At 38.5% G+C, this 20,739-nt stretch overlaps 3 protein-coding genes across 3 annotated transcripts; 2 read left to right on the top strand and 1 right to left on the bottom strand.

Moving 5' to 3' along the window:
* Positions 1–399: 399 nt before the first annotated feature.
* Positions 400–6,583, bottom strand: tm4sf5 (transmembrane 4 L six family member 5). Its single transcript, XM_022764176.1, has 5 exons — positions 6,226–6,583; positions 4,748–4,828; positions 4,040–4,182; positions 1,989–2,181; positions 400–932 (listed from the first exon to the last, which is right to left on the bottom strand). Exons 1-5 carry the CDS (start codon positions 6,397–6,399, stop codon positions 915–917), a joined length of 609 nt encoding a protein of 202 aa, XP_022619897.1. The 5' UTR covers positions 6,400–6,583; the 3' UTR covers positions 400–914.
* A 4,638-nt stretch (positions 6,584–11,221) lies between these two features.
* On the top strand, positions 11,222–13,988 carry LOC111235651 (cytidine deaminase-like). Its single transcript, XM_022764172.1, has 5 exons — positions 11,222–11,453; positions 11,606–11,722; positions 12,733–12,844; positions 12,931–12,988; positions 13,805–13,988. Exons 1-5 carry the CDS (start codon positions 11,447–11,449, stop codon positions 13,913–13,915), a joined length of 405 nt encoding a protein of 134 aa, XP_022619893.1. The 5' UTR covers positions 11,222–11,446; the 3' UTR covers positions 13,916–13,988.
* A 143-nt stretch (positions 13,989–14,131) lies between these two features.
* fis1 (fission, mitochondrial 1) lies at positions 14,132–15,818 on the top strand. Its single transcript, XM_022764148.1, has 5 exons — positions 14,132–14,217; positions 14,628–14,760; positions 15,027–15,103; positions 15,320–15,425; positions 15,550–15,818. Exons 1-5 carry the CDS (start codon positions 14,173–14,175, stop codon positions 15,651–15,653), a joined length of 465 nt encoding a protein of 154 aa, XP_022619869.1. The 5' UTR covers positions 14,132–14,172; the 3' UTR covers positions 15,654–15,818.
* The last annotated feature ends 4,921 nt before the right edge of the window (positions 15,819–20,739 follow it).

Below are 20,739 nucleotides of genomic sequence, written 5' to 3'. Positions count from 1 at the left end.
ACTTGAAAGTTAGGTAACAATTACCACGAAGTCGCTCCATGGCAACAAAAGATTATGGGCTTAACCTGCACCTATGCTGACAGGCACCGGTACAGATTGTGTACTGTTAGTGCAGCTGCAGTGCTCACAGTGTCCACAGGGGGCGTTCTGACCTTTGACACTGTCTGGACGCACAACAATCCTGTTAGAGCTGGCTGTCTGGTATGGCACAGCGTGATGTGAGTAATTGACAGAGACCCTCAAAGTTATTCTGCAGAGGTTCTTCAGCTGGATAAGCAGAGTTAGCCAATGACACAGTTAGCGTGTGTGTGTGTGTGTGTGTGTGTGTGTGTGTGTGTGTGTGTGTGTGTGTGTGTGTGTGTGTGACAAAAAAACTGCAGCAAAATAAAATTCACATGATCAGGAAAATAGTTTTTTAATGTTGACAGTCAGAAAGAACCGAAATATCTTAAGTTACAAGAAATTTCACATGACACACAAATCCGATCATTAAAAAACAGTAAATAGTTTAATATAATTTTTCACATTAATCAGTTCTTATTGTGTCTTCACATTCACCAGATCCACAGTTTTATGTCTATAGATCAAACAGCAACAATTATTTACAATTGCAGTTTGATCTTTATCTGTCCTATAAACCGTTGAAAATAGGTAATTATTTAATTCAGTGATTATTTACTTCAACCAAAGAGAGTCGAGCAACACACACGAACCATCATCAAGGATAAGATTCACACAGTAAAGGACTAAGGCTTTGGCGTGTTTTTAAAAAGACGGAAACAAAAGCATCAAGGAGTAACACAAAGATCTCCTCAACATGCTTCACAGAGACATATCTCTTAATATGAACGTCAGGAAATGCGACCTGGTCCTTGTAAATGCAGGTCACAGCAGAGCGATCTTCTTCTTCCCTTTCACAATCCACCTTCATCCTGCAACGGGGACAGAAGTCACATGTTTAGTACGTGTTTTCTCTCAGATGACTGACAGAGCTGTAAATAAATGTGAGCATCGCGTTAATGTGTAGACAGTTTTTCATGTGTCTGCATTTCCTGAGGAGTGTTACCGGTGTAGCACAACGCTAAACGATGTGTTAGAAACTGCAGTGTTTGTGAATCCTGTACGATGAACGCGGTGTCTTTCACTTCCACTTCTGTCATTATTTCTTTTTTAATGAAGAATCATCACTATACATTCAACCATGTGCTAAATCTGAGCTTAATCATCAACATATGTACAAAATGCTGTTAGTTTACTTATTCTGCCCTTATTGTGCACGTGAGGAACCTGATCAGTCGCCGTAATCTGTCATGTTTATTTTTTTAGAAAACCTTTTCGACAGATCTAATATGATGAAAGGTAAAGTCTTTAAAAGGGTGAAAAGCGCTCTCGTTTTTCTGTATGTTGGATTTAAGTTACACCAACAGCCGGTTTGGTCAGAATGAAGAACAGCTAGCGCGGCTCTGTTCAAAGGTAACAAAATCCACCGACCAACACCTCTGAATCTCACTAACTGACGTGCTACAGTCCCATAACAGCCAGTCTATTTCGTTTCCTTGCTCACACACTATCAACACAGGGTCAAAACTTTTTCCCTTTCCTGTTTTGAATCAGTGGCAGACTTGATAGAAATCCAGAGTAGCAACCAAAACAGCAGTAAAGCTACAAAGCTGCTATGAGTCTAAGTCATACATGAAGCTGCTAAGAATTAGCTGGCTCACTTCCAGCAACAGAACCAGTCAGTACAAAACATGCTGGCTCACACTGGCGTGGCTGTATTTAAGAAAATTGTTTAAAATTTCATTGCTTCCCCTTTTTATGACCTCTCAGGGTCCTCTGTGTAGACTTCATGACCTGCAGGGACTCAGAAATCCTGTTCAAAACTCATTTCATTGTGTAATTTGAAAGAACTGCTCGTGTCCTCTTCTGCTCTCCCATCTCAGTTTACTTTGTTTTGTTTTTTTTTTTCCCCAGGATTTGTCACCTACTTCTTTGCTGTCACGACAGTCTCCGCACAGGCAACCCAAGCAGCCATTGACCACCTGGAGGCCGCAGAGCGCCATCTGCACCACGCCCATGGCCAGCAGAATGGAGAACAGGACGACGTGCCACATCACCGCGTTTTTGGGGAAGACACAGATCGACCACAGGGTCTGGTTTACAAGGTAGCTGCCGTTACCCCTGCGAGGGAGAGCAACAGTAAGAGCATAAGCATTGTACAGGACACACATACAGCATTAATGAAAATAAGCTGTGATGACTGAGTTGGGGAAAAATGTGTCAGTGAGGACATAAATGGAAAAAACGAGGGGTGGAGAAAGAAAGCACATGGAAAATAGAAAGCAGAGGAAGTGAGAGAAAAGGTCCGGATGGAAATATCAAGAGTTCTGTAGGAGTAAAGTTGCATTCACTCTTGCAAAATGATTAATAGTGGAAAATTAAAGGAGTCGTTTGACATTTGGGGAAATGCACTTTTTCACTTTCTTGCCAAAGAGTTTGATACGACTCTCGTAACTGGAAACACCTAACTTACTCTGTCTAAAGTAACAAAATCAGCCTATCAGCACCTCTAAAGCTCATTAATGAACATGCTATGGCTTGTTTGTTTAATCTGTAAAAAAGAAAATACAAAGTGTAAAATAACACATTATGAGGATTTTGTTAATTTGGACGTAGCCACGTTAGCAGTGTGCTAAACTAGGCTAACCAGCTGCTAGCTATAGCTTTATTTTTACCATACATGAGAGTGTCATTGATCTTCTCATCGAACACTCAGCAAAAAAGCGAATAAATGCATTAACCAAAACATTGAGCAATTTCTTTAATTTTCCACACATATGTATTTACTTTCTTCAATATTAACTTTACTTTGAAACTTAACTTTCAAGCCAACATGGATGAAAAGTCAATTTACAATGAAATAAAACCGATAAAAACCACAAATTCTCACTGTTAAAAAGCAGGAATGAGCAAATGTTTTTGCATTTTTGCTTGATAAATTACCGAATTGATCGAAATTGTTCTTGTCTTTCTGTCGATTATTGTTTTGGTAGCGTTGGGGAAATAGTGGATAACCTCAGTTAATGTCTATTCACTGCATGCTTAGTAAAAAAGACAGTAAAAATGAGATCATCATAGCAGAGAAACACAGAGAAAGGCAGAAACAAAAAAGGGGAAACTGAGGTTTGCTGGAGGGAAGGACAAGCTGAGGTTGATATATTAACATCCCACCATGCATTGTGTCGTCAGACTTGGTTCCCTCCTTGTAAACAGTGGTGCCCTTTAGACAGCTATCACCATGGACAGTAATAGCCGACACATTAACAATATGCTCATATTTATTAACCGATGTCCCAGTCACCTGATGGATCTCTATCAGGTGATTCACTTTTACCTGCCCGAGCTTGTAAAAGGCTTCAGTGGAGCCAACCTCGTTCCCCAGAGATAAAATAAGTATCAGACTGAATATTTCTCAACTGCCAATAACCACAATCTGTTGCTTAACATAACCTCCAATCTAAATAAAGACAGACTTTAATTCAGTTATCAGTCGGCCCAAGGTTTTACATTATTGTTTTTCACATTTGAAAACTACATTTTGAAAGGACAAGAACAAGTAGCTGCTCAGTCTGAATTCCCAGATTTATTACAGCTGATTCTGCAACTGAAGCTGCAGATGATACAAACAGAAAAGGCAGGTCCAGTCTGCCACCTGCTGGATTTTTAAGAATATTACATTTGTATGTTTCTATAATGGTGAGGTAAAACTCATCAGCTTCTCAAACAAAGATAAGGAAGTTACACACAGTTGGGCCTGAAAGTCTGAGACCGCTGTATAGCTGATGAGAAGATGAGACAGAGAGATAACAGAGGAGAGCAGAAACACAGCAGTATAGCTGAGAGAACAAGGAAGAACTGCAAAGGGAGATGTTTGAGAGTTTGTTGTCTGTTCAAGTCTGCAGAATATTTTCCACAGCGCTGTTAGCAGCAGGAGTTATTAAGTGACACTTAAATGTATGATAGTGTGAGGAACACTCACGTGCCGAGGTCTTCGAAAGGGTATTCCCAGTTGCCATTACCCACTTGACACTTGGGTCCGATAGCCAGACCTGCTGAGGCCACACTGGTGCAGTAGATGGCTCCAACCAGGCCGAAAGCAGAGGAGAACACCGAGTTCAACATCTTGGGGAGAGATGGGAACACATTACATCATTATTTTACTTAGCCCTTGAACTGGAAGCTTTATCCAGTTCCTCCAGTTGCTCTTTTCCCATTGGTTCTTTTCAACCTGTCAATGTTTTATTTCTAATGTGGGCCCATGGATCCCTTTCAGGTTACTGGGCCACACAAATATCTTTGACTTGATGTGATCCTAGACGGAAAACACACTTGCAAACATCATTCTTGTTGAAAAAGATACGAGTGGTGTCTTAATTAAAAACAATACAGTAATGAAAACAGTAGAATTACTGAATTAGCTACTTCTGCAAAACATATTGAGCAAAACAAGTTATTTTAAAAACGTGGAAGTACACTGAACTAACTAACTACTTCAGTACAGTAAATATAATGCTGTAACAGTACGCTGTCCACATGGTGTATTGCTGACAAAATACACATGATCCTAGTTTGTCCTTTGGTCCTTGATATGACATCTGCCTCGCCTTTTGCCTCTCACCACCCATCATTATCAGTCCCGCCTCAACAACCAGGTGTATATTAAAATCTTTCAAATGACTTTACTCACCCGGCAACGGTTGCCACAGCAACCTGTTCCGCAGCAACCCTTGCCCCCGGCCCTGATAGCTGAACAGCTCGGGCACAGCATCTGGAAAGTTGCAAACAGAAAATGTTGCCTCACTTGTGAAGGAAAAGGATTTAGTTTTCATAAAGAGTTACTTTAAAGTATTTAACATGTAGGTTTGATTCGTGTTTGTGCCTGCAAAAACATGCACACGTCTACCTGCACATTTGCATTTACATTTGTGTGTGTGCATATGTTCTCTTATCTCTTAAAGCAAATATTTGTGAATCCTGAATCGAGCATTTACTATCTGGTCCCCGCAGGCGGTGACATCCACGTAGATAGAGGTGGGAACAGAGAGAGGACAAATTGCCCTGTCACTGTTCCAAACTGTAATATCGCGGCGGTAAAGATATGTCCTTCCGATTGGGTCAAAGGTCTCTCTGAATCATTTATGAGATTTAATATGCCTGGATTATTTATTGTCCTTGTAAACCCTAAAAATGGCAAGATAGCGAGGGTGGAAACTCACACAAGCAAGTCTTTGTGTGTGTTTGTCCCTGGTGATGAGGTGAACAACGTCAGACGACGGTTTTATTACTAACGTTCAGTGGTGTCGGAGTTTCCTTAAAGGTTCTCCTCATGTTATCAGAAAAATGGACCAAAGTGAAAGTATTTAATGCAGACATTTTTTTTTACTATTACATATCATATTATTTAATTATTATCACCCATACATTAAAGTGTAAGCAGCATTTTAATCTTATATTTGGTCGAAGTGGAGTTAATTTGATCTATTTTATATATGTTGGGTAGTTGAATCTATAGCAGTTCATCATAGTTCATCAAATCATCTACAATATTAATGTGTAAAGTAAAGTATTTCTCTCTGAGCTGTAGTAGAATAGAAGTATAAAGTGGAATAAAATGCAAATACTCAAGTAGAAATGTGCCGTAGAATTGTGCCTAAGTTAATGTAGTTTATTTTTATCTGCTTGTTTCAAAGTGAAATCTTACAAAATATACATACACCGCGTATACGTTCACTCATGTTCCCCGTAATTCAGCCTGAAATATTCTTTTGTGTTTAGATAATTAATGATCTTAATTTGAAATTAGGTTTTGGGAGTCATTAGTTTGCTTGACTGCTCAACGCGACTTTTAAATAATGACCTACCACTGACACAGGTACAATTCTAGAGGAATCTAAACTATGAAGAATCTGCCTGTCAAATACTTATAGCCCACATGAAGTTAAAACCCAGATAGGGCAGTAGTTAAATTAAGAATCGAAAGCAGATGAAACCAAAAATAATCTAATAAAATATTCTGTTATACCACAGTTAATCCCTGAAAATAATAATACTCAGTAAAACCTACGGATGACATTTTACAGGTTTACACAAGGTTGAGTAAACGACTGAAAAAACCCTATAAAAGAAACAATAAAACACCCAACCAGATCATAATCCATTACTTACAAAGAGGCCTCCTCCGATGAGCCCCCCCATGAGCCAGACCTGGAGGGAGATCTGATCATTTTCCAGACTGTTCCCGTCGGGGAAGAACAGCAGCAGGTTGGAGATCATGCAGATGAAGGCTGAAGGCAGCAGGACCAGGCCCACCAGGCGGGCGCACTTCCCCGTACAGCACATGGTTTTTTACCTAATATATTCTTATTCGCTGCTCCTTCTTCTTGTCTACTGTCGCACCGAGGATCTCGCCTCCTTCTTAAAGTCAGAGGGAAGTCGATAAAAAAGTGGGCGAAACAACGAAAACGAAAGGAGGCGTCTCGGCGTGAGAAGCTCACTACTGACAGCTCACCCTCTCACTGTGAAAGTCAAACACAACCAGTGACAGTTACAGCAGGAAGGAGAGAGGGAACAAAGGCCAAGTATTGGTGTGGCCGCCTACAATCTGATTTCAGACCCTTGTATCTTCTCATTGGTCTCAGATAAAGACGAAACTCCTCGAGGCAGAAAATAGCATTTTTTTTTTCTCTGATGTGAACATCAAAATTTCTCACAGGGAAACAAAAAAAAACATAAAACCTAAACAAGCTAAAGAACACTGAAAGAAGAAGGATACCTGTGTGTGTGTGTTACTTTCTGACACACCTTCAAAGGGCTGTCTATGGGTTAGTTTTGGTGTAATGGTGGGGATTAGGAGTTGAGGTGTGATGGTTGAGGTGAGTGTAAGGGTTGGGGAATGCATTACGTCGGTGAGTGTCCTCACGGAGATAGAAGTTCAAACATGAGGGGGTGTGGTGTGTCCAGGGGACTGTCGTGCAGGTGGATGCCCTTTGATACCCGCTGATGATGATATCAGTCTGTTTGATCTATTTATGGCCTTTGCAAACAAGAGACAAGGCTTGGTCAACAGACGGTCGACGGTTTTAATGAGAGCTTTGTCTACCCACTAACTAAGCGGTTGAGTCTCGAGTGTAAATTATTGGGCTCATACGCTGCATCGGGTTCATGTAAAGAATTACAGATATGAGCAATGTGACAAAAACTCTGCCATCATTACATGAAATGAATGTTATATATGTCCACTCCTTTGGAGAATTTATCAGCACTGGAACCTATTACTGTTTAGTGTTGAACAGAGCTGGGCAAAAATTCAATATTATCATTTATTGGCTGTCTTATCGTTATCATCCAAATTAATTAATCCAAACAAGCTTACAAAAAATAACAGAATTTGTCTGCTTCTTCTGCTAGTGTGGAAATAAACACATCATACCCAAGTGTTGGGTGAAATGTTTCATTTTTTATTTTACCCCGAAGGCTGGATATCAACCAGGTAAAACACACAACTGCCCCATGACCCCAGATCCTCATGGACCTCAAAAGTCTCAGATACTAAACTAAAACAGATCAGGCCCTTAAGGTGGTACTTGTCAAAAACAAAAAGTAATACTTTAATATTTCAGGTACATGGGGGCGTCAATCAATTAACCCAATATTAACAGATTAGCTCATGCTCCAGCCCTGTGTATTCTCCTGTGTGCTTTGGGTATGGCAACAAAATGTGTGCACACTGCACACCGGAGATAGTTTAAAACAGGGAGTGAGCTCCTATTTGCCAGACCCACTGACACTGATAATACGTGTATATAATATGCAGTACATAATTAAAAGCCATCCACTTCTGATCACTGGCAGGTTTTAGTGTCTTACACCACAAAAACTTCGTTGAGGATTCTGAGGGCATGTCCGCAATTTTCTTTTTTTTTTTTTTCTGAATAGCTGAAACACCTTAAAATGCATCCTTAGTTGAAAAGGGCAAATTCAAAATGATCTGAATGTAAATAAAAATCCTGTTTCACTTTCTGTCTTTGGTGTACACTTTAAGCAAGGTGCGACGTGCCATTCCTCTGACAGGCTCGTCCTGTTTGATGCCAACTACAGTATCAAAACATCAGCTTGTAGAAATCCCCAGTTGTTCCTGTAAGCCTCTAAAAGTGCACAAGTGAAGTCATTTGAGGAAGCACTCGGGGAGAGGAAGCTTATTCAGAGGCAATGGCAGGCAAGTGCATTCTTGTATAATTATTTGAAAAAGTGCAGGCGTTTCAGGTGGTCTGCGGAGTTCAGTCATTTCTTTTAAGAAATCTTTTGAGCAATATTAATGTATTGAGTACTTGAGTAAATGAGCAGTGCACCATTTGCACATTTAATTTACAGAGTTGTGTCAAGCTGTTTGATTGTGGAGTAATACTTTAATAAAAAAAAATATCTAACATTATTCCAACAAAAATGGTCTGATGGTATGAAATTTACCAACCAACTTGTCCAGCCTGTAAGTGTCAGCAAAAAATGTCGCCTTCATTTTCACTTTTTGGATTACGAATGAAAACATAATGAGAGAATGAACAAGGGTGTTTGGTTTGGTTGATATTGCATTTACAATAGTCATTATAAATCATCTTATACCTGCAATCTGATCAACGGGACAACCTAGATAGCACTGGGTGGGGTGATTGGTGTGTCTCTTCCCTCCCTTGCTGTTTAATAATTAATTTCTTATATGTGGAATCGTGAAGAAAATAAATGACAAACATAAAAAAACAACGATCTCCTAGCAATGTGAAGTCACGCCATTTAACATGTTCTCTGTGTTTATTTTTGCACATTTGTGAGTGATCTTCCTTTCAGTATTTGTATTTCAGCTTTAGTAACAGTAGAGGTGACTCATCTGTCTGCGTTAATAGTTTAGGCACTGGTTTATGATGAAAGTGTTCAATAAAACAACACATCATCTTTCAGTTGCCCAAGGACTCTGCCATTAGTTTGATGTGGTGTTACTGAAACTACATACTACTTCATAAAGTGCAGAGATAGGAGAATAATTCCAGTTTATATGTTTGCTCTTTAGCCCCATCTACAGGCCAACCAGTGACGATAACTCTGGGAGCCGTATGGAGGTTTCAACTTCAACCTCCATCACCCAGACCCCCAAGACTATCAGGTGAGTATGTACTATAATATACAATACATTGCAAGTTTACAAGTGTATACCCAACAGAACTAATGCAGTCTAATACAACAGTCCTGAAATAAATCCTACCTTCAATTTCAGCTTCACGGTCATTGTGGAGTTTGTAGTTTTTGGTATTACTGAGTTGTAATTGCATTATGCTGACTCACCATTAAATCACCACTTTAACCAGTTTTAAAAAAACAGCTAAATACTGTGACCTAATGACGGAGGGGTTTATTGCAGGGCTGTTTTATTAGACTTCAGTAGTTTTAGCTGAGTGTACCTAATAAACTGGCAACTTTGCAAAGTTTCAAGGTTATAACATTTTCCAAACTTTACAAAAACACACAACGAATAAATACATAAAAATATATATGAGATATGCCATAAAATAACATGCACTCAGAGCAGTTTATATTATATCCTTAGAAAAATTCATGTGTAGTATTATATGAACAGTGGCGTAACATGCAATTTGAATCTGACATTTTTTGGGGGGATTTCTCACCCCTCTAGTTGCAGTCACAGCAGGATGGGTTGTCCTAACTCTGACACGAGTCATCTTTGGTCAGTATGCTCGTCCTTCATGATGATTGTCTCTGCCATGTTGTCACACTGCTCTCACCACCATCTATCCACAGGTGTTGTGTATTTCAAGGACTGCCCTCAGCAGCCTAACATACCCAACTACCTGTTAGGTTTGGCTCTGATACCTCTCTTAATGATACCATATGTGACCCTCCCGTGTGAAAGCCACGCAGCTCAGCCACAGGAGCACCCCAAGGGTTGCAAAGCCTGTGTGCTGTGTTTAATAACCCTGTTTATCCACACCTGGATCCTGGCAGGTAAGGACAAAATTCTGAAACACTTTTTTTCTTCAATAAAAAAACAAAACAAAACACTCTTTTACAGCCTATTAGATGACAATTAAAGGTCTCTGTCCCCTGTCCCTTACCTGCACCTACAGGTGATGTGTGGGTCTTTTCAATTTATCAGCCCAACTATGATCCCACTGAAGCTGATGGTCTTTACTGTAGTAAGACGCTGTACACATTTGCTCTCTGGAATGCAGTGTGGGAGACCTCAGTGATTTGGGTCGTGCTGGCCAGACTCTGCAGAGGACTGCTGTGTTATGTGGTGGCAAGGCCTGTACCAACAAACAGAGACTTTTATGGGCATGTTTGAGGCACAGATGGAGCACAACTGTGATCTGCGAGGGAGGAAATGTTGAAGTTTGTTCTTTTATGCACTTAAATTATGGAGCTCGGTTACTGTACCGTTTTGTATTTTCATTTATTGTATTGTAATTTGTGATGTGGATATATATGTATATGTGGTGTATATAGTAATATACTGTATATAGTATATATATATATATATATATATAGTAATATATATTATAGGTTTTAGCAAATGGTACTCAAACAGGAACAAAGACTGTCGTCATTGGGACTATTTTCATTTGTGGATTAATACACATTTGGTTCTCTAGTGATGGTGGATGTGGGATCAGGTCAAAATAAACTACAATGCCCCTTTTATTAATGTATTATTCCATGTAGATGTTGACTGTTTTGACCTCAGGGAGTTGTGCAAATCTGTAACAGGCTATTGATGTTTTATTATTATTCATATAAATATTATTATTATTGTTATTATTATATTATTATTTGTCTTTTTTATGTGTTTATTTTATGTAATATTTGATCGAAAATTTCCTGTATTTTTTTTTTATAAAGATGTGTAATACGTGTAATACAAATATTGTGTGAATAAACATTGATATTTACATTCGCATATGGTGTAATATTATCCAAACTTGCAGCCATGCACCGATGAGATGATGGATTACGACGAGTCATCCCGGTTAAAGTTTATTTATTTGAAAGTTGCTGTGGTCTTGTGAGCCCTCTTTTCTCGCGAGAAATTTGGACAGAAGTCTGGAGCGATTTTATCAAGACAGTAACAGTCCCAAACTGGTCGATGACGCCGCTTTCCAACCAGCCAATGGCGTGGGAGTAAACAATGCGCGTACAACTGTAATCATCCCCTGCTTAGTTTCGCTCTTGTTGTTTCAGCAAACCCGGTTTCCTGACGCAAAACCAAAGTAAAAAATTAACAGGGCTGTCTTCCATTTGTCGGTCACATGACGGTGCAGCTGCAAAAGGTGACATAGCCCAAAAACTGGTCACCAAAAACTTCGAACAGTCTCCATTTGCAATGACAGGCAAGTCCACCTCTCTGTCAGACGCTGCTCTCTGTCTCTAAACTTTTCCTCATTACAAACCTGTTTTACTACAGCTGACATATGATTTGGCTCATCATTAACGCTGACTAACTTATTTATTAAATCCCGTGTGTTGTTTATGTTATGCGCAGATAAGGTTAAAGAGCTCGTTTCAAGCTGCCTACAGGCCCGGGACATGGCATACTGTCCATACAGCCAGTTCCCTGTCGGTGCTGCCATACTAACAGCAGATGGCACTATAATCAAAGGTAATAACAGTAATTACATATTTCTGGACAGAACACTGATGGGACAACACTGTATACATGTGCACAGAAGCTCTGCAATCAATTACAATAAATTCTACATTTTGAAAGTTCAGTTTGGATAACAGTGAGTTGGTGGGGGTGTAGATTAAATTCTGACCTTTTTGCAGGTTACAGTTTGTGCTGTAATCATTCTGTCTCACTACACTGAATTTATTTTGTCACCTCCAAATATACTCATCATAGTCTATCCAAAAACAGTTGAAACAAGTAATTTAGGTAGATTAGTAAAGTTAATAAATACCTAAAAGTTGGGCATTCTTCAGCCAGTGTTTATTAAGGATGCAGGTATTGTTTTGGATTCAGTTTGGCTGGTGGTGGCTGAATGGTCCTCCATGTTTCACTCTGCTGTTTGAATCCTGCTGCTATATGACCTCCACTGGGAGGCAGGTGGGGCTGAGCTACAGACTGTACTTTGACAACACAGGGTACAAGGGCTGGAATAACTACAAAGGGGCTGCAGGTAGCACAGTACTGCCCAATGTTCTCGGGACTCCATCTTCAAATATCCACACATATGTAATTGTTGACTCTGCTTCTTTCTCAGTAGTATTATAATCTTTTTCAAATTTATTAAACTTTATATATATTATATGTAAAACTGCGTCTTATCTTATCTTATCTTGTAATTATTATATTATGATATATTTTGATATAAATAATAGACTGGCCATTCAACAGCATAATAAGTATTTTAATTTGCAATGGAGTATTTCTATATGATGTTCTTGCTACTTTATAAAGTAAGCAATCAATATTTACACATTCAGAACAATTACAAAGTGATTTGTTAAGAGGGAGAAGGAATATATATACATTATATTAAGCCAGGAAAATTAAGTGTACAACCCACAAAATAAAAGTTATCGAATGAAGGAAAAGACAATTTTAAAAGATGTGAATACTTCTTCTTCTTCCACTGTGAAATAGTCTAAATATTACCATGTTTTCAGGCTGCAATGTGGAGAATGCCTCCTACGGTCTGACAGTGTGCGCTGAGCGGACGGCCATCCAGAGAGCCGTGGTGGAAGGACACCGACAGTTCACAGCCATCGCTGTGACATGGTGAGACTCAGTATAATGACACTGACGACACATTAAGAGCTTCACATGGCACATATTCTTATGAATTCATCCTCTCCTTTGTGTAGTGACATCAAAGACCGTTTTGTTGGGCCGTGTGGAGCATGTCGACAGGTTCTTCTGGAGGTGAGACAATTCTTTTAAGACCAGTATAGACAATCATTATTCCGTGATCAGTATGTGATGCACTGCAAAGTCTTGACCTGCAAAAAAAAGGTTATTTCTGTTGATAATTGCACGTTAACCTTTATTGTAAGTGAAAACATTTGCCAGTGTAGTAACAATATTTCAACTTGTAACCCGCAGAAATGAGTGTCTCTTATCTTGAAAGAGGAATAATAAGGCAAGGCTGTACTAGAATTAAGAAGTTCATTTAGAAAATACTTGAAATAAGTTTATTTGCATTTGAAGCAATGCTTTCTTTTCACTTATGTTTATAAAATAAGTCTATTTTTGCTGTGTATATAAATCGGGAACACTCACTCTTCCCTGCCAGACACATCTCTGGAAATTGTAGCAAGTGGTGGCTGTGTGTAAATAAAGATCACTGTGTTTTATAAGCATGTCAGACACTGATAATAACCTAGCCTAATAAAATGTAATGACTTCCTTATAGAGTGTCTGCCTTGGCTCAGTAAATTAAATTGTCGTTTTGAGACAAGGTATTCTGTATGAATATGATTTTCTTGTCTTTTTCTAGCTATCATAATAAAACTTTATGAACTGAATTCAGTAATTTAAATAATAGTAACTCAATAACAATTTTTTTTTACCTTGGTTCTCTCTGTCTCATCTGAAATGATTGAAAATTAAAAACATGATTAAGGCAGCAAAACTAACTGTTAACTCCTTAGTCTTAAATGTAACTTGGTGAACCCTGCAGAGAGTCACTAATATAAATCCTGTCTTCAATGCTATCTGTACATTTCTCTCTTTCACCAGTTTGGATCAGACTGGACTGTGTACTTGACCAAGCCAGATGGATCTTACAAACAAACCAGCCTCAGTGAACTGTTACCTCTGGCTTTTTCCCCAGCACACCTGGCAAAGTAAAAATAAAGCCTCATGTGACATTGTATATAACTCTGTAAAGTTGATATCAAACTTCACATAAACAATAAAACTTCCCCCCTTAACATGTGTCTAATTATTATTATCATTATTATTATTGTTGTTTTTTTATATTATCATTATTTTTATTATTAAACAGAGACGAAAGACTTAAAAAAAAAAAAACACGTATAAATTATGTGGCAAACTGTGATAGCACGTGATAAACGTGGGCGGGTCCCAAAGCTGTTTCCGGAAACATGGAGGCTGTACTGAGTGATGTGGTAGCTCCTGAAGACCTTTTAGTAAGTTTTCACTTTATTAAACCTCTTCCTTTCATCAAACATACACATTAACCCAGAGAGAGACTCGCACAGAGGTCCTTATAGCAGCTGTCTAGTTGTTAAATGCTGAAACTTGAATGATATACGACGTGTCGAGGCGTACGTTGTCGCGTCACTTAGCTAGCTAATGCTAATGATCATGTTTATGATGACAAACTGGTCACGGTGTTTTTATTGTTTTCGCTAATACAATAATACACGACAAAAGCTAAAAACACGTTGTAAGGGAAAACATATTTTAAATGTAGTGTCGGCAAACTGCGTTCTTTCGGTTTTACTTGCTTCCTGTACACATGATGCAAGTTAAATGACACAGTAATCCAGCTCTGTGCTCGCTTCATGTTGGACGATGTTTGCTTTTGTTATGACAGAAATTTGAGAAGAAATACAACAGTGAGCTGGTGAAGGGAGCAGTCTCCAAAGAAACAAAGTTTGAATATGCTTGGTGTCTGATCAGGAGTAAATACTCGGAGGATATCAAGAAGGGAATTGCACTCTTGGAGGGTAACTTAAAGCATTATTTGTTCTTATTATTATAGTATTATTATCATTATTATTATTATTGTATTATTTTCACAACATATTTGAGAATTGAGGCTGATATTGATGATAGTGATGTTTTTCAAAGTTTAAAAAATCAAATATATTGGAGGACAATTATTCTTGATATAAACCTATAATATGTTTTGCAAACTCAGGATTGCTGTAACATATTAGCCTGTGTGTTTTCAGTTTTCATAGTTTGAATCAATATAATTTTTGTCTTGTAGAGCTTGTTCAAAAGGCATCAAAGGACGACTCCCGGGACTTCTTGTTTTACCTTGCAGTGGCCAACTACAGACTCAAAGTTAGTGTCATTCCTAGTTTCATGACAATTCATTGTTAAATATGTATAATTTTTATTAATTGAAACCATTTGTTGTCATGTGTATATTGAGCTTCACACATTTGTGTTAATTTGTAGACATTGGTTAACAAAAATGATTTTTTTTAAATGCAGCCCCCTTATATATTGTTACAAATCTTAGAGTACTTCCTTTTTCATCCCCTGTTCTTCCTCCAGGAATATGAAAAAGCCCTGAAGTACATCCGGACCCTTCTTAAGAATGAGCCAGGGAACAAGCAGGCTCTGGAGCTGGAGAAACTGATCGACAAGGCTTTAAAGAAAGGTAAAAGAGAGTAAAGCTCTCTCTGAATCTGTCTGAATTGTAATTTGATATTAGAATTTGTGTTATTTGATCTTCTTGTGGGGTGAGTAAATCTACATCCTAACGTTCACCTACTGTCATCTAGACGGCTTGGTTGGCATGGCGATCGTTGGGGGAATCGGTCTCGGCGTGGCCGGCTTAGCGGGACTCATCGGCCTGGCTGTGTCAAAGGGAGCTGCCAAATCCTAACCTGGACATGAGACGACGTGTCTTTGTTTTGCTGGACTGATACACTGACCTTTCCCCTGCAGAGAAAATTAAAGCTTGTGTTAAAAGCTTGTTAAAGTTTGTTTGAAGGATGTAACATTTTGGTTTGAAGTTGAGTATTTACTGAAGCTTAATAAAGGGTTTAGATAAAGCCAGTGATTAACCTGTTTTCATATTATAACAGGGGTGAAAGTCACTATACATTTGACATTACTCTGTCCCACACTATAGCATTGCACTTTCATATTACTTATGTAAATAAATTAGAATAGATAAGGTGCAGCTCAACTCTATGTAATTTATTAGTTAGTGCGCACCTCAGCCTAAAGTTCCTAAGTTGAAATTTACATTTTGTAAAAAAAAGAACAAAACTATCTTTGTCAAAGTGCAGTTGTGGTTCTGTGACTGTCATTTTCATTAGTTTGGACATAAAGAATTGTAAAGGAAAGTGTTACTGGTGCAGTAGGAAGTGAAGCCTGTAATGCCAAAAGGAACAGTGAGGTAACAGTAACTGCTACATTGCTGTTAGGAAACTGTAAGTCCAGCTGCTGCTGCTGTGAGGCCAGAGAACAGATGCATTGCGTTTATTTTGGACAAGAGGTTTCTTTTCATTTGTTCTGAATACAACTTAAAGATAATGGTGGCAATGCATTTAAATTAATACATTTTGTCATGTAATTTGCATTTTCAAACATATATCTGTGCTGCGTTTAATGACTTGTGTTTTCCATCTTGTTAAATAAACAGAATGATTTCAAACTGATAGAAGATCTCAGGAGATTATTGTTGAGCTGTGTAAGCAATGACAGCTACCCCAGTGATGGAGAACCAGACACACGTTGTTTGTTTTGTATCTAAGATAATAATTTGTAACTACTTATATTCTTCAAATACATGTAGCGCAGTGAAAATGCATTTTTTCCCCTCTTGGATTTCATAGAGTAGAAGTACAAAGTGGCATGAAAAGAAAACACTCAAATAAAAGTAACACAGATTAGTACTTAGTTACTTCCCACCACTGATCAAGAGTTAGCCTTTAAAATCTTTATCAATTAAAATGATAGTGTGTCGATTGTGGATTCTGTCTTTGTTTCTTGTCTTGTCAGGACCAGCCCACTTTTTCACAAAATACACTGTGATATGAATGATATTTATGTCCTGTGATAAAACACAGGGTGCAGCGGTAAACTGCATCATGTACTTTTAAAGCGTAATAAACTGCTTGTGAGCACAGGACATGATGTTAGGTAATTTCACATATAGTGAATGCCTTATCAACATTTGATATAAGTTGAACACAAGGCATCCTATAAACTAGACACTGATGTAGGAAGAAGGAGCTAAACGAGTACAAAACTATATCATCTGCATAAAAAGGATATAAGTTTGTCTTGTGTTTTTAACTGTTGTGAAAGAGCAGGAAACTAATTTTCCTGTCGTGTAAACCTGCACCTGATCCGTGTATCAGAGTCACTTTCCTAAGATTCTTTTATCGATGAAGCAAAGTTCAATATACAATCCCATTCTTATCACTGTCATTTATTGACTCTATTAAACGTACAGTGAAAGTTTGGTGGAAACTGTGGAGGAGAAGACATTATGAACATAATTGAAGCGTTCAGGTCTTTAGCAGGAAGACCGAGCCGTACACATTCGAACCAAAACGTGCTTGGCCTAGTTCACTCGCTGCCGATCATCCTCACATCTTGACCCCAGGGTAGATTTAAGTCGCCGGCGCCGTTTTTACGACAGGAAGACTTATTGAGGTTATCGGTTGTGTGTGGTGTTATCAGCCTAGTGGGCTGTTACTCATTAAGCCACCTGACGGGACCGAAACTCCACAGGGACATATCAGTGAAAACAATCATCTTCTTTGGTGTGAAAGAGGCGTTCGAGTGTGGGGGGGGGGGGGGACGCAAAGAGGAAACCAGACATGAGGGTGGGTAGAGGTCCCCGGAAAAAAATGGATCCAAAATCTAAAGGGAGGAGCAGCGTATAAACTTTAACTAATGTCAGAATTGTCGTCAGTTCAAAACACACTTAAACATCAATGATTCATCAAAGCCAGTGTAATTCAGATCAGCTCCACTGAGTTTCAGTTACAAGGGCCAATGTTCAGTGACTCTCCGCTTGTTCTAACACATGGCTGAAGGATATTAATGTGTAATCACCATGAAGAAAGAGAATACATCAGGAGACATGGTGCGTTGGTTAAGTTACACCCTGTAACATACATGTCATCAGACAGTAATTTAAAGTTATTGTATAATCCAATAGAACAACAGTTCATTGTCTGTCACCATACAGTGTATTACTGCAGGTAGTGACACTTTTACGTGAAGTTAATGTGCACATAAGATTTGATCACGGCTTTAACTACTTCCTGTCCTCCTATCGAACTTATCACACCTTGGATTTTATTTGCAGAGCATCTGGGCTTGAAGACATAGACAGGAAAACACTTTGCAATGTTTGTTCACTTGTTCTGGATTTTAGGACAGGAGGAAGGTAGGAAAGTAGGAAAAGCAACATTTGGTGGCCTTTGAGAGTGCAAATTAAAAACATCTTTTAAAGGGTCTCTGTGCTTTTGCAGGGTCAAAATTATTTCTTTCATCATGGTTGAATATACTGGATGTGTGTGACACTCGTTATCCTATGATCCCATGGAATCAGGTTTAAAATGGAGCCAAACCTTAGTATTGCACTGAACATATACAGTTGTTCGACCTGATGATGGCGCTGGGGCGGCTGAGGCTCGGGAGGTAGAGCAGGTCGTCCGATAATTAGAAGGTATATGAATGTGTATGTGTATGAATGTGTGTATGTGTAGTAAAGTACTGCAAAGCACGCTTGAGTACAGTCCATTTACATATAAGTACAGTCCATTTAAATGTGAGGGGAACACCACAGTTATTAGGATTAATCCTCTGGGGAACGTTAATGTCTGAACCAAATTTTGAGTCAATCCATCCAATAGATATTAAAGCTAAAAAGTGTGATGATATGAAGAGTGTCGTGTAGTGTCTACTGATTTTTGTTTCATCATCCTGCTTTTATTTGCTTTTTAAAACAGATATTCCAGTCAAAATGTCAAATTCTAGATTACATTTTAAATGTTTTCTTACAACAATCTTCAACACACACTTTCCACACCATGTGCATTTCATAAGTTGCACTGTAGTTGCAGAATAATAAAATCAACGTTTCCTGCTTTAATAAAGGTCTGGACCCCTGATTGGATCTAAATTAACCAAGTCCCCATCCCTTAAAACAGCATCTTCAATTAAAATTTTTAACAGTAATTGCTCATCTTCCTTTTGTAAATAAACCAGCACACACACACACACACACATTATTAATTGTGTCTGTCTCTTAAGTGCAGTCTCCCGTGTTGTCTCTCCTCATCACGTGCTCATCCCACCTCCTTTTAATGAGTTTTTTTTCCTGGAAAGCACATGAAAAAGTTACGGGCTTCTTTCCAGGTATCACTTTTTTTTTCTTTTTTTTTTTTAAATCACATAAAGTTTTGTTTTGACAGACAAAGCCAACATGACATTTGCATCTAACTACACAAACTCACAAGCAACCAGCGCTCGGCCAAGTGGGCTGTAAAAATGAGCTCTGCAAACAGCTCAGCCATAAAATGAGACATTTATGGTGGGACAAAACCTGGTTTTCAGAACACCTCCGATGGAGATGTGACAGATGAGGCAGGACAGTAAGTTTAGACGTAACTGAGGTTTGAATTTCTGCCTTTGTTTTAATAAACAGATGGAAAAAAGGAAGGTTAAATAATTTTGATCACATATTCTATCAGTATTTGCGAACAGGATTGACTTTCTCTCAGCGCTGCAATAGCAGAAATAAGACTGAAGTCTCAGAAGCATCCATCCTGTAGGATGTATTTCAATTAAATGTATTTCTCTGAGAATAGATTCATTTAGAAGATGGACTTTGAGGTTTCAAGAAAAAAATCCAACAACAAATAGTTAAAAAAAAGTTAGAAAAAAAAGGGAAACTTGTTTCAAACAGAAACAAGAACATGTGAAACCACTCACCTGTTAATATCACAAATGAATATATTATAATCTTTAATCTTAATCTAAGAAACACAAAATTTACTGGATCAAAAATCACCCTGTGTACTTTCTGTTTTGCCTTTGAAAAACACACATCTAACTACATTTTAAATCCTTTTGCAACAAGATAAGAACTGTGTGAATGAGATAAAGCCTTTTGGTAATACTTCATGTGCTCCTCTTTGTTCTTTTCCATGATGACATTCACTGTAATCTCTTTATTTCATCATTGATCGTTGCACAGCATCAGCAGACTCTTATTACCTTATTAGCATGTTTCCTCATGCATCTCTCTGTTCAGGAAAAACACACCAAAATATACAACAGAAGAAGAATGGATCACTATTGTATTGAGTATTTGCTGTCGCCTCTTTTCTCAATGTTAACTATAGATTATAATAGTTGATTAAATCCTACAATTTTTGCTGTGTCACTGCCATTGATTTTAAGTTATCAGTCTTTCTTTTGCAAACACTTGCCCCTCTCACTTCCTTACAGGAAACCGATGAACGTCTCGGTTCAGGTTTGTTTATTGTTGCTGAACCGTGTGTCTATTTCTGGAAGCTCATTCTTGACCTTTACACAAATGAGTTTGCTGGTCGTCCAATCCCCTCGTCTCCACACACTCGGCAGCTTTTGTTTGAAATGCAGGTTGAGACTTAGCTCGCTATTATCAGTGCGGTGAACTCGGTGTGCTCACGGTGCCCTGGGTTCGGCAACACTGACCCAGCTGTTATCAGGAGGATTATTAATGAAGACACACAAACACGGAAGCAGGAGAGAGCGGGTAACTTCAGACCTTATTTGTCTGTTGCTCTGACTTTTGTCCTTTAAATTAAACCAGTTAGCAGGTGACATCTCTTCAAATGTTATAAAGTGCTGGGCGTGACGCTGGGTTATTGTGACCTTGTGTCTTCTGGCCTTGAGATATTCAAACCAAAACAATAAAACTAACAATTTGCGGTTGGTTATATTTGAAAATAAATAAA

This window comes from Seriola dumerili, unplaced genomic scaffold, assembly GCF_002260705.1.
Source record: "Seriola dumerili isolate Sdu_G_001 unplaced genomic scaffold, Sdu_1.0 BDQW01000531.1, whole genome shotgun sequence".
Taxonomy (NCBI): Eukaryota; Metazoa; Chordata; class Actinopteri; order Carangiformes; family Carangidae; genus Seriola; species Seriola dumerili.
The sequence above is the reverse complement of the archived record's forward strand: the minus strand, read 5'-3'. Positions and strand labels throughout refer to the sequence as shown.

Excerpts from the sequence above, each read along its gene's own strand:
- tm4sf5 (XM_022764176.1), bottom strand. The coding sequence starts at position 6,399 with ATGTGCTGTACGGGGAAGTGCGCCCGCCTGGTGGGCCTGGTCCTGCTG. Across the intron at positions 4,829-6,225 it reads TCATCGGAGGAGGCCTCTTT|ATGCTGTGCCCGAGCTGTTC; the intron begins GTAAGTAATGGA and ends GCAACTTTCCAG. Across the intron at positions 4,183-4,747 it reads GCTGTGGCAACCGTTGCCGG|ATGTTGAACTCGGTGTTCTC; the intron begins GTGAGTAAAGTC and ends TCTCTCCCCAAG.
- LOC111235651 (XM_022764172.1), top strand. Across the intron at positions 11,723-12,732 it reads AGATGGCACTATAATCAAAG|GCTGCAATGTGGAGAATGCC; the intron begins GTAATAACAGTA and ends CCATGTTTTCAG. Across the intron at positions 12,845-12,930 it reads ACAGCCATCGCTGTGACATG|TGACATCAAAGACCGTTTTG; the intron begins GTGAGACTCAGT and ends TCCTTTGTGTAG.
- fis1 (XM_022764148.1), top strand. The coding sequence starts at position 14,173 with ATGGAGGCTGTACTGAGTGATGTGGTAGCTCCTGAAGACCTTTTA. Across the intron at positions 14,218-14,627 it reads TAGCTCCTGAAGACCTTTTA|AAATTTGAGAAGAAATACAA; the intron begins GTAAGTTTTCAC and ends TTGTTATGACAG. Across the intron at positions 15,104-15,319 it reads TGGCCAACTACAGACTCAAA|GAATATGAAAAAGCCCTGAA; the intron begins GTTAGTGTCATT and ends TTCTTCCTCCAG.